Consider the following 13,869-nt stretch of genomic DNA (forward strand, 5'->3'; position numbering starts at 1 on the left):
TCTACTGTCATTTCAACAGACAAAGGGACAGCTTTGCATCCACTCCACCTGAAGGTGGATTACAGACTGCCTGTCTGACAGGAGGCAGCACGTGAAGCTTGGAAAAATGTCTCAAGCCTAACCAGCACTGCTTCCCCCCAGGGCTGTGTTCTTTCACTTCTGCTCTTCTCACTGTATACCAATAGCTGTACCTCCAGTCATCAGTTTGTCAAGATTCTGATACTTTACTAAAAAATAAAAATAAAAAAAAGTATAAAGAATTAAAGGATTTCAAAACTAATAATGATAAGAACGCCTTTGTATGGAATCAGAATAAGCTTCTGGTTTAGAAAGTCAAGGAACATGACTAGGCCCCTGTAATGATTTAAAATCACAAATTCTAAATTTCTATCTTTAAATGTTTCTGATTAAATATATTAAAGGACAATTTCTTTTCAAATACAAGCTCAATCAGACTTACAGTATTGTTATTAACTTAGCAGAGGGTGTGAAGTAATCTTGAAATGCTTTTGCAGCATAATTGTCTGTAAGATTGGTCAGGCTTTTGTACTTTTTTTGTTCATATCTCCCTTTAAATACATATAAAAATAATTTACATTTTTACAGGTTTAAAATGTATATCTTTGCACTGATGCAAAACTCTTAATCTGATGAGCTTGTATTAACAGTAAGCATTACTTATGTCCAGGCTCGGACTTGGAACGATTTGCGGCCCTTCAAACGCGTGAGTCTCAAATGTAAAACACAACACAAATTCATATTGTCGGTTAACCGATCTATCTTCAAGCATCACAAGAAAACCATCCCCAAAACTTCTACCATGAGGTTTTACTTGCTTTGGTTATTAACACGGACGCGACAGTGACTGTTGTTGCTGATGCTTAATGTCCACACTTGCACGAAGCCAGCCAGACACCCACTCACACATTATAGGTCTACAACGTAAGCCGAGTGTTGTAAAAATACCAACATGAAGCAATGCAATATACTGTAGAGGCAGACAGGCAATTCTTCAAGAATGAATACATGAAAGCTCAGTGATGTGTAAGCATTCACTGCGAGTCTAGGTTGCATGAGGGCAATGAAATGGAATAATGTAAACAGATGCAAAACCCCATCATGCACCGCTACATATTTGTGCAAAATATTCAAATATAAATTCACCAAATATAGGAGGAACAAGGATTTTACAGTTTGAAGAAATAGAAAATTACACCATATGCCAACTGTCTCAATGATGTGCATGACAAGGAAGGGCTATATACAGTATGCTGCATGCATCATTTAAATAGTTAATATTGTATTACTTTTTGAGCTTCTTGAGTTATTTACTGTCACAGGTAGGTGCTTCGGCAGAAGAGTAAGTGTTGGGGCCGGTATGATTTAAGGAGGGCCGGCCCTCGCACGCTGAAATTAGGACCGGCCCACCAGGCAAATGCCCGGTATCACAGATTACCAGTCTGAGCCTGCTTATGTCACATAGTTGCACCGGTTATCAAAAACGTTTGCACAGTGAAAGGTCAGTAGACTTGGAAAAGTAACTCTGTAGACACAAGGCTTCTGCCACAAGACCTTAGTTTATTTAAAGGGATATTTGTTCAAGCAGATCAAAAGGAGGACTTGGATTTCTAACTGCAACAGAGATGAAATTTTTTGCAAAAGCAGCAATTTTTTTTGCATTGGGCTTATTTGTACAGGGTTACACAAGAGAAGGAAGACTAGGTAAGTTTTTATTTTCCTATAAATTGAAAAGCATGCTCTTTTACTTTTTGCTTTTGTTTTGCTATAGACCTGTATGTCAATATGTTGATAAAGGGAAATAACCAATTAGATATACCATACCATACCAACTTTATTTATGAAGCACTTTATGCACCAGACAGGACCAAAGTGCTGTACACAATCATAAAATACAATAAAATTGTAAAATAGAGAAAAAACGAGTGTAAAATACATATAAGTATATAAAAAAAATATAAAACAAAGTATGGAATATGGAACTGCAATTGTTTTTTGTTTCTTTTTTAATGATGCCATTATGCTTGCAATACTCTAAATCCCAAAGTAGGAGAGGACCCCAAGGTTGGAAAGTGTGCCCTAGTCTACAAAACCTTTCTCCCAGAAAGACCATGTCATAATGATGGACACTGCCCTGGACAAGACAAATGTTGTAGCTTTGGCACTAGATCTTTCTGTGCTCCTCCAGTTATACGTAAGAGACACTGATATAAATTCTGTTTAATATTTGCTGTCAAAATTGTACATTTTTTTTAAGATTTCCCAAAGTTTCAACACTTAAGTTCAATCATGTTTTCTTTCTTTTTTTTCTCTGCTTTGGTCTTTCCTCTCAGCTAACCCAGCTTGTCCAAACACAGATGGAAGAATTGGTCCATGTGTTGAAAACTGTTTCAGTGACAGTGACTGCCCAACTGGCAAGATATGCTGCTCCAATGGATGCGGGCACACATGCATTAGAACAGGTACATGCTGGACAAGAAAAATACCCTTACTAGTACTATGAATCTATCAAAAGGATGGAAACATTTACAATAATCAGCGATCAAAATGTATCAGAATCAAAACTTCAAAGACCACATGTCTTTCAAGACCACAGTTTTAGCATTTATCTGCAATTTGGGCCTCATCTAATTATATAAATGCTGTTTTATTTTCCTTCTCATACTTCATTTTAATTTACATTAGACCGAGTAACCTAACCCTATATTCTAATATGGCCGGATTGATATGCTCTCATCCCCACCCGGAGGCCTCCAAAGTGTGACCACTCATCATGGACCACTCATTGCTCTACTATGCTAATCTGTACAAGCAGATGCATTGGTCATTGACCTTGACCAGACCCCTCTTAGTAGAACTGCAGTCAGTCCCTTGGCTGGCATGGCTATCACTGCCCCTACATAGTTAGGGACAAATGCAGAGGACAAATTTCCCACTGGGATCAGCTTCAAAGTTACAGTAGGCCACTTCTTTGATTTTACTTTGGAAATTACTTTTGGCGATGAATCTACCAAGATTTGGAACAAAACCTCACAAAACATTGCAAATGAATATCTGAATCATTTTAAGTCAAGTATTTATTTAACTCAAATTCAATGAATAAGATAACATCTAAAACAATTTTCAAAATCTGAAAAAAAAACTACTTACAAATCCAAATACACTCAAATTAGCCTGAAAATAAAAAATAAGCCTAAACAAATTTAAATATTTTTAGTCACCTTTCAAATATTCATTTAGGGTATTTATTTTATAAAACAGACTGTTTATCAGAAAATCTGTATTGCTTCTATTGGCTATTTTAAAGTAAGCTAGACTACAGGATGGCAATGAATGAGTTAAAAGTATTCTAACAGGTCTGTCGAACTAAGCTATTTACCATAGATCGGACGACAGGCATTCTGCCAGTCACTCGAGGGACCTTGCAGTCAGATGTCAACATTCAATTATGAGCATTGGCCAGACATTTACATCTCATTTGGCAGTTCTTTCAAGATAATAATCTTAAAATGTGTCTTAAATTGCTTAATTAAAATGCATTTTTCAAACCTTCGATTCTCTCAACAAGTTTCTTCCACGGCTCTCGGCCACAGCTCCACTTGTCTCACCAACGTCTTCCAAATTCTGTCTGTCACATAGCAAAACAGCAGCGCTCTACAGATACATTTGATATTCGATTCACAACCAAAATGCAGATTTTGACTGTTCAGCAATGCCTATACACTCTAGGCTAATTCTTGTGTGTCATGAAAACTGTAAAGACAGAAAAATGTTTGTGCTTCAAACTAGTTTACCTAGTTTTGCATGTTATCACTATGTCCAGAGATTAGGACTGTGACACAATGGTAAGTTTATAAAAGGTAATGTCCTCTGACTCTTGACTTGAAAAATGGAGTCCCTCAAATCACATTGTCTTTGCCGCTCGGCTGTGATGCTGTTCAGAACACCGTCTCCTGCTCCGCTGGTTGTGCCACTGAGATCGAAAATAAGATCGCATGTGCTCCTGGGCCCCCGTCATTTGGTCAGGTTAATCATAAACGCACAGCCTGCTAAATGCTGAAAGGGCAGTATTATTACCCTAACTGTTAATATATGTTGAAATGTCCACATTCAGTGATAAAATGTTACAGGGAATGGTATGGGGGAATGCCATCCTCCCTGATCCCCTCATCCCACTTCAACTCGAGTACTGGGTATAGCCTAAATAAATCAGCTCACTTCCAAACAACTACTCAGCCAAACTGCTTCAGGGTCAATCCTTAAACAAAGTGCACCCTGTGTTCAACAGGTCACCTCAAAGATTTTCCCATTGAGAAAACCACAAATAGCGTTTAAAAATGAGAAATGGAAATATCCATGTGTTCATGGATAAAGATATTTAAGAAATATATATATATTTCAAACATTTCTAGTTCCTGAGGCATAGAATAAATAAACATGTCACCACTCAAAAACTGTTTGGTGTTCTCTGAATATAAAACTCATAAAAAGTTGATGACTTCTACCAATATAAATACTTGCCAGTATACTTTGATTTGAATAAAATAAATATGTGGAAAAAGTACTTGAATTAACAATGAAATAGCACTTTTTTAATTATGTCTCCCAGCTATGTTCAACCCCGTCAACAATTTCTGTCAATTACCATTTTTATAGGGGACACAATACCGTTTAGTTTAAAAACACTTTTATGTAAAATGTTCTTCAGGCCCACTGGTAATTTATCAGACTATAGTTTGTAACTGTGATATGGCATTCATCATGGCTCGGAACAGAGGACCTAGTATTCAGGTAAGAAAGAAAGTGGGATTACTCAAAAAGCGTTTTTTTAATAAGTGGGCTGCGGATATGCAGTAGCAGCAGCTAGGAGGTTTGAGGCAGGAAACTCTGGAGAGAGGAAACATAGGTTAGTGATTATGATTGTGAGTCACTAACCTGGTTTACAAGTTCAGTCCATGCCAAGATAACAAGACAGGATCCAGTCGGTGGGCTGCCGACAAAATGCGGCAGGTGCCGCCCAGAGTGTCCTAGATGCTGCAGCCCAGGAGAACGGAAAACTTGCAGGTGTCCGAAGCCAGATCAGACAAACAGTTCAGAACAGGAACAGCAAGCTCAGAGGTCCAAAATTCCAAAGCCAGGTGAGACAAACAGATCAGAACAGGAACAGGCAGGCTCAGAGATCCAGGAGTCCAAAGACAGTTCAGGAAAACCGTTCAGATGAGAACAGGCAGGCTCAGTGGTTGAGAGGCAGAAGAGGTCAGGATCAGGAAATCAGAAACACCAAGACACTCTAAAAACACTCTCACGACTGGCTAGAGAGAACAAAAATAATCTGCCCCGGATGACTGGATGCCATCATAGCAGTCTGTCCTCTGGAGTAGTCCCTTTAAATCTTAAACATGCAGTCGTGCAGCCTTTATTAAAAAAACCTGGGCTGGATCCTACTGTTCTGTCGAATTTTAGGCCTATCTCTAAGTTGCCTTTCTTCTCAAAAATCTTAGAGAAGATTGTTTATTCTCAGCTCATGGACTTTTTAAATGAACAAAATGTTCTTGAGATTTTCCAATCTGGTTTTAAAACATTGCACAGCACAGAATCAGCGCTTTTAAGAGTTTTTAATGACATCTTTTTAGCTACTGACTCTGGACACTGTGTTGTCCTTGTACTTTTAGATTTGACTGCAGCATTTGATACAGTGGACCATTAAATCCTGATTGCTCGTTTGGAACAGTGGGTGGGCATCAGGGGCTTAGCACTGGAATGGTTCATGTCCTACCTGTCACATCGGACTTTCTGTGTCAGCCTTGATGACTCTGTGTCCTCCACTGCTCCTCTCTCATGTGGGGTCCCACAGGGCTCCGTGCTTGGCCCTCTTTTATTTTCTCTCTATCTACTCCCACTTGGCTCCATTCTCAGGAAACATGGCATTTCCTTTCACTGTTATGCTGATGACAGCCAGATTTATGTCCCCCTCAAAAAGGCTGATTCCTACTCTGTTGAACCACTGTTAAGGTGTTTACATGACCTTAAAGCTTGGATGTCTTTAAATTTTCTGAATTTTAATGAAGAAAAGACAGAAGTCATGGTCTTTGGTGGCACATCTGTGACCCCCTCCCTAGTTGATCTCGGTTCTCTATCGCAATACAGTAAACCAACTGTAAGAAACCTCGGGGTAAAAGTGGACTCAGACCTTAAATTTGACAGCCAGATAAAAGCTGTAATGAAATCTAGCTTTTTCCAGCTAAGGCAGCTGGCAAAGATCAAACCAGTCCTTCAGAGAAAGCACTTTGAGACAGTAATCCACGCCTTTGTGACCACTCGGCTGGATTACTGTAATGCACTTTATGTGGGGATTGCTGGGTCCTCAATTGCTCGTCTTCAACTTGTTCAAAATGCTGCTGCACGTCTTTTAACTGGCACACGCAAGTACGAGCACATTTCACCTGTTTTAGCTTCACTCCACTGGCTGCCCATCCATTTTAGGATTAATTTTAAAATTCTTTTATTTACTTTTAAAGCCTTGAATGGCCTTGCCCCAATTTACCTCTCTGAGCTTCTGCACCCCTACACTCCCAGCCGATCTCTCAGGTCAGCTGATCAGCTGCTCCTGACAGTGCCTAAAGCAAGGCTTAAGCTCAGAGGGGATCGAGCGTTTTCTGTTGCAGCTCCAAAACTCTGGAATGGATTGCCGCTGCACATTAGACAGGCCACCTCTCTGTCTCATTTTAAAACTCTTCTTAAAACCCACCTCTTTTCTTTGGCTTTTAACACCATGTAGAGTGTTGATTTTATGTACACATGTTGATTTTATGTACACATGTTGATTTTATGTATACACATGCATATTTTTATCCTGTGCGGGCAGTGCTTTTATTTTATTTTATTTTATTACTTTTATTTATTTTAGTTATTTTATCTTTTTGTGCAGCACTTTGGAAACCTTGTGTTTATTTAAACCGTGCTATATAAATAAAGTGGATTGGATTGGATTGGATCACCTTTAATAGTGGCAGGAGCAGGTGGATCAGATGAGCAGTGATAAGAAACCAGCCAGAGTTAGACAGGTGAATGAAATGAGTAATTAAGCCAGTCATCATCGCCAAGATCATGACAACATTGGTATACAGTATGGTATGTGGCTGCCCTAACTCTACTAGGAAATAGTAAAGATAAATAGATCATTATCACTTACATCTGTTACATTTTTGTTTTTACTAAATAGTAATTTGGCCATTTTATTATTGAGTATTTTCATCACCATGTTGTCTGGGAAGTTTTGAATACCTCAATTATTTGTGTAAATTCTAACTACAGTATACATGTTACACAAGGCAAATCCAGTCTCCCTGGAGAAATGAGTTGAAAAACAGAGGAGAGAGATGGAAGATATGATGAGCATATACTTGGGGAAAATATAAATAAGTCACTTTCTGTAAACTAAACATTTGATCATCATCATTCCGGAATCATGTTTTAGTTCTATTCCTCTCTGTCGAAATCTCAGGGTCCTGCTGTAGGGTATACATTGTTCAAGAGGTAAACTAGAACAAGCAGCCTATTATACATTAACAGAACTTAAGGGATGCTGTACATCCAAACCTAACAGTATGCTAGGACTGTCACAAGAAAGTTTATTTTCATTCATAAGCTTCCTGTCCCTCTTGTTTGTTTTAAATAATTGAAGTCAATACTAACTTCATTAAATATTGTCATTCATTTAATCCTTTTGCTATGTTCAACCCTTTTCCTTGATACACTGTTATGATAACAACACATGTTAGACCAATGGTTGCAAAGCTGTATACAAAGTTAAGAGGAGAAGTAGAAAACATAAAAAGCATGAAATAATGTTGATGTTAAAGGGTATTTTCATGATTTAGGAATGTAGCTTATACAATAATTCACCATGTTCTACTTTACAGTCAACACAAAAAAATTACAAAATAAATAAATAATCAAACTAAATATGCTTGTAATATGGTAAGTTATTTCACAAAAGGTACAGGTATTCAAAAAGCATCTGGCAAACTTTTTTTTTAGAATGTTTAAGATTTATACTTCCACTGCCACATTCTCATATCTCATATCACATCATTACATCATATATGTGTAGTTTGTAAATGAAAATAATTCACCGGCTCCAACCTTATCAAGATAACACACAGTTGTCATGATTTTATCTAAGGCTCGGACCCACATGCAGTGAAGCCAAACAGAGAGACACAGAGTAAAAGTTCAGCGGGTTTTATTGAAATGAGATGAGCTCGGTGCAGAGTTTCTCCGAACTCTGCTCAGCCGGAACTGGAAGACGAGGGGAAGACAGACTGTTAGATTCAGGCTCAGTGGGAAATATGATTCATTGATCTTGAAGGAGAGGATTTGTTGCGACTCACGTTTTCAGAGAAGTGGAGAATCCTTGACTCCAATCTGTGTGTTGGTTTTCCAGAGTTTGTCTGATTCGGTGGAGGGCGGAAGAGGGTTTACCCAGAACTCGGACAATGAAGATTGATGCAGACGCTGGTTGCCACTCAGATTTCCTGTGGTACTTGAATGGGTAGTGGTGAAGATGATTTCCTTACTCAGTGAGTGATCTCAACGATCTCAGGCCCCGTCCACACGAAGACGAACCCTGGCCTAAACGCACAAATTTTTCACCAAACCAGCCTCTCATCCACACGAAGCCGGCGTTTCGGGGGTCTGTAAACGATCTTTTTTTTATTCAGCCTTCAGAGTGGGAAGATTTCGAAACGCCGTTTTCGCGTTTCCATCTTTACGCTCTAACCGCATATTTTTTTTTACACGCATGCGTCATAGCGTCGCCTCTAAACACGCATGCGCGACGCATCACAACAACAATGGCGCCGTTGCTGCTAATGCTACTCACCCTGCTGTCGGGCTTACAACAGAATCTTCTTCTTCTGGAATATCTCCAGGAAGAACAGAGCAATATTGACGACATAGTTCAGCACCTGAATTTGACTTAACCACGAAAATGGACCCGCAGGGCAACCATGTATAAATATTAGTGCGCATGCCCAACATTTCGTCGCTTATTTTTGCTTTGGCACCACAGCGCCACTTACAGGCCTTGCATACATTTTGCAGCGTTTTCATGCATTCGTGTGGACGCTCACATTTATTTTACGTCTCCGTCTTTACGGCAAACTTTTTGGAAAATATCAGCGCTTCGTGTTCGTTTTGACTTCGTGTGGACGGGGCCTCAAAGGTGGCTGGATCCAAACCTCCTGTTTGGAATCCGTCGCTCAGTCTAAGGCTCAGTTGATCCCTCCTGGGAGAGGCGGTCAGAAAAGGTACAATTTGCAGGAAGTCTTCCTGCCGAAAGGCAAAGACAAAACAAAGTTGAATCTCAGGGAGACAAGCACTCAGTCAACTCAATGAGATCTCAGCTTGGCTAGAGTACAAAAAACTCGCAATACAAAAACTCAGATTAGACTCAGAATAAACAAAGCTTGGCTAGGGTACCCCCAAACTGGCAAACACTCTGGCGTTGAGGTAGTGGCAACCAGCAGCTTAAGAACAGTCTGGTGATGAGGTAACTGTCCGCAGGTGTGTGAGGAGGCGGACCGGAACCAGGCGCCTCCTGGTGGTGGAAGGGAGAAAAACACAAAGACAAGACAAACAGACAAACACAAAAACTGGAGTCCTTACAACAGTGTTTTTAGATCTAGGATACCGTAATCCAAATGCACACTGTCAGAGCTTTCTATTAACAAGTCCCTACCCTGTCTATATGCACCCTTTTAATTTCCATACCTTTGTTACTTATTAAAAGTTAAAGATGATTAATTTTTATCCTGACAGAATAACTTTCCCAATAAGATAAACTGCTTGGAAAACATTAGTCTTAACATGTAACAGGCAGGTGTTATTTGGGTTTAATAAGCCCATATATGAATTATAATAATAATAAATAAAATACTCTATGTCCCAAAGTAGGACAGGACCCTAAAGTTGGAAAGTGCCCCCTAGTCTACCAAACCTTTCTCCCAGCAAGACCATGTCAGAATGATGAACACTGTCCTGGACAGGAAAATGTTGTAGCTTTCCGAGTGGATCTCACTGTTCTCCTCCAATTATAAGTAAGAGACCCATGTATTCATTCTGTTTAATATTTGCAGTCAAAATTTTAATTTTTTTAATATTCAGTAACGTTTCAACAATTAATTTCAATCACAATGTTTCTTATTCTTTCTTCTCTACTTTTGTCTTTTCTCTCAGCTAACCCAGCTTGTCCAAATACGGAAGGAAGAGTTGGTCCATGTGTTCAACTCTGTTCCAGTGACAATGATTGTCCAACTGGTGAAATATGCTGCTCCAATGGATGTGGGCACACATGCATTAGGACAGGTACATGCTGGACAACAAGAAAGCGGTTTGCATTAAACCTGATGTTGGTGTGGGTCTGGAGTAAAATTCTGCATGAAATCAACAAAAAAAAAAAAAAGCTAGCATCAAACAAGACTTGAGCCACAATGAGTTAAAATTCAAGCTTAAACCTGTGCAGTGTTAAATGTAAATGATGGATGGTTGAGCATAAAGCAGTCTGTTTCCAAATTTCCCTAGTGTCCTTATCAAATATCAGGCTAACTGATCAGTCGGAGTCTCATATGGTCTCCTCCAAAGCCCCTTTGCTTGTCCATGTGGTCCAATGGTGTGTAGATGCTGAATCACATGGTGGTCCTCATGATGTGCCCTCATCACAGTCCAAAGTTCTATAATTTGTGCCTTGAGGACGATCCAATGAACAATAGAATGCAATTAGTGTTCTTATTAAGATCAGCACTGTCTTAACTGAGTAGTTCATCATTTGCCATAAACTATAAACACTTGCCAGTATACTTTGATCTAAATCAAATAAATATGAGAAAAAGATGAGAAAAAAATTCTCAGAAGAAAGTTGGTTTCCATTCATAAGCTTTACTATCTTTTCATCAACACCAGAAGGCCTTGTCTCTCCTCAGAATCTCCTGGCCAAAGGTTTGCCCAAGTCTAGCCCTGATTCATACCCATGACATTTAAAATCATTAAGCAGATCAGTTCAATCCGTTTTTATTTTAACCCAATGCTTAAAATATTACGTTTCCTTCCCTCTCATTTGTTTTAAATATTGAAGTCAATCCTAACTTCATTAAATATTGCCGTTTATTTAACCCTGTTACTATGTTCAACCCTTTTCCTTGATACACTGTTATAACAACACATGTTAGACCAATGTTTGCTAAGCTGCATACAAAGTGAAGAGGAGAAGTATAAAACATAAAAAGCATGAAATAAAGTTGATGTTAAATGATATTTTCATGATTTAAGCATGTAGCTTGTACAATAATTCACCTTGTTCTACTTTACAGTCAACACAAAATTACAAAATAAATAAATAATCAAAATAAATATTCTTGTGATGTGGTACAGTAAGTTATTTCATAAAAGGTACATGTATTTAAAAAGCATCTGGCAGACTTTTTTTTGAGAATGTTTAAGATTTATACTTACACTGCCACATTGTCACATCTCATATCATCACATCATTACATCATAGATGTTTAGTTTGTAAATGAAAATAATTCACCGGCTCCAATCTTATCAAGATAATACACAGTGTTTTTAGATCTAGGATAATACAAATGCACACTGTCAGAGCTTTCTATTAACAATTGCCAACCATGTCTATATGCAACCTTTTAATTTCCAAACCTTTCTTACTTATTAAAATTTAAAGATGATTACTTTTTATCCTGACAGAATAACTGTCCCAATAAGATAAACTGCTTGGAAAACATTAGTCTTAACATGTAACAGGCAGGTGTTATTGGGGTTTAATAAGCACATATATGAATAATAATAATAATAATAATAATAATAATAATAATAATAATAATAATAATAATAATAATAATAATAATAATAATAACAATAATAATAATAATAATAACAATAACAACAACAATAATAAAAATAATAATAATAATAATAATAATAATAATAATAATAATAATAATAATAATAATAATAATAATAATAATAATAAAAATACTCTATGTCCCAAAGTAGGACAGGACCCCAAAGTTGGAAAGTGCCCCCTAGTCTACCAAACCTTTCTCCCAGCAAGACCATGTCGGAATGATGAACACTGCCCTGGACAGGAAAAATGTTGCAGCTTTGGCAGTGGATCTCTCTGTGCTCCTCCAATTATAAGTAAGAGACACATGTATTCATTCTGTTTAATATTTGCAGTCCAAACTTCACATTTTTTAAGATTCAGTAACGTTTCAACACTTAAGTTCAATCACAATGTTTTTTATTCTTTCCGCTCTGCTTTTGTCTTTTCTCTCAGCTAACCCAGCTTGTCCAAATACAGAAGGAAGAGTTGGTCCATGTGTTCAACTCTGTTCCAGTGACAATGATTGTCCAACTGGTGAAATATGCTGCTCCAATGGATGTGGGCACACATGCATTAGGACAGGTACATGCTGGACAACAAGAAATCATAAGTTGCATTAAACCTGATGTTGGTGTGGGTCTGGAGTAAAATTCTACATGTTTAATTTTCCTGCATGAAAAAAAATAAAATAAAACTAGCATCAAACAAGACTTGAGCCACAATGAGTTAAAATTCAAGCATAAACCTGTGCAGTGTTAAATGTAAATGATGGATGGTTGAGCATAAAGCAGTCTGTTTCCAAATTTCCCTAGTGTCCTTATCAAATATCAGGCTAACTGATCAGTCGGAGTCTCATATGGTCTCCTCCAAAGCCCCTTTGCTTGTCCATGTGTTCCGATGGTGTGTAGATGCTGAATCACATGGTGGTCCTCATGATGTGCTCTCATCACAGTCCAAAGTCCTATAATTTGTGCGTTGAGGACGCTCCAATGCACAATAGAATGCAATTAGTGTTCTTATCAAGTTCAGCACTGTCTTAACTGAGTAGTTCATCATTTGCCATAAACTAGAGTGCAGCTACAACCAGATATTCTTATCCACAATTGCGGTCATTTTAGCTTTTAAGCCGGCACTAAAAATCATCCATCCATCCATTTTCTGGCACGCTTAATCCCAGTTGGGGTCGCGAGGGGTGCTGGAGCCTATTTCCAGCTGTCTGTGGCCGAGAGGCGGGGTACACCCAGGACAGGTCACCAGTCCATCGCAGGGCACTAAAATCATTGCATTTAAATGATCTGACATCTGAATGTATATTTGGTAGCATGTTTTAATCTTGAATCAGAGAACATCAAATATCTCTTATGGTGCGTTCACACCGGGGGCAGCAAAAGCAGCAAAATCGCGTCTGCTGCTTCATTTTTGCTGCTTGTACCAGTTAGTTCTGACGCGCGGCTGAAGCAGCTTTGCTGCTCTTCCTGCGCGGTCCAAAAGTGGCTCTGACGCGCGTTGGGCGGAGCTTCACTATCCTTTCTCTGCCTTGCAGCTATATTTGCTGTGATCAGTGGGAATAAAGTAGTTTTAATATGTTTTTAAGTGAGAAAATACACCTGAAAACTTCATCAGTGCAGTCAGTTCATCCAGATTACGATCCTGCCTCCCAATATTATTTCTGTCGGAGCCGCTCAGACCCCCACATACCGGCGGTGCGCCGACAGAAGGAATCCATTCATCAGCAGCCTCTGGCGGGTCGCCTCCTCGCGGTTTACCGCGGCGGCTGGTAGGTGTTTTTTCATCTAAATAATCCGATCTGCAGGCACCACAATAATAAAAGCGAACATATTCTGCCGGCAGATGTATATATTTTAAGTTAATTATGCGTTAATAAACTGTTTAAGAGGAGTAATCAGAGCGGTCTGTGTCATCAGCGCTGTGTCTCTCTCCCAGCCAGCTCC

The 13,869-nt window shown here is 38.7% G+C and overlaps 1 protein-coding gene across 7 annotated transcripts in view; it reads left to right on the forward strand.

Annotated features, from left to right (window-relative positions):
* Window positions 1–1,494: 1,494 nt before the first annotated feature.
* LOC119782188 (tenascin-like) overlaps window positions 1,495–13,869 on the forward strand; it is a 35,742-nt gene continuing 23,367 nt past the window's right edge. For 3 of the 7 annotated variants that reach the window (XM_038283028.1, XM_038283029.1, XM_038283032.1), the window contains exons 1-6: window positions 1,495–1,722; window positions 2,066–2,212; window positions 2,352–2,480; window positions 10,258–10,386; window positions 12,085–12,231; window positions 12,371–12,499. In XM_038283028.1, coding sequence (XP_038138956.1) covers window positions 1,644–1,722; window positions 2,066–2,212; window positions 2,352–2,480; window positions 10,258–10,386; window positions 12,085–12,231; window positions 12,371–12,499 — 760 coding nt within the window. In that variant the 5' untranslated portion in view covers window positions 1,495–1,643. The remainder of the gene's footprint in view (window positions 1,723–2,065; window positions 2,213–2,351; window positions 2,481–10,257; window positions 10,387–12,084; window positions 12,232–12,370; window positions 12,500–13,869) is intronic. The other 4 variants (XM_038283030.1, XM_038283031.1, XM_038283034.1 and 1 more) reach the window with 4 other exon arrangements.

Source organism: Cyprinodon tularosa, unplaced genomic scaffold (assembly GCF_016077235.1).
Source record: "Cyprinodon tularosa strain WSP-4 unplaced genomic scaffold, ASM1607723v1 ctg19, whole genome shotgun sequence".
In the NCBI taxonomy this organism is placed as follows: domain Eukaryota; kingdom Metazoa; phylum Chordata; class Actinopteri; order Cyprinodontiformes; family Cyprinodontidae; genus Cyprinodon; species Cyprinodon tularosa.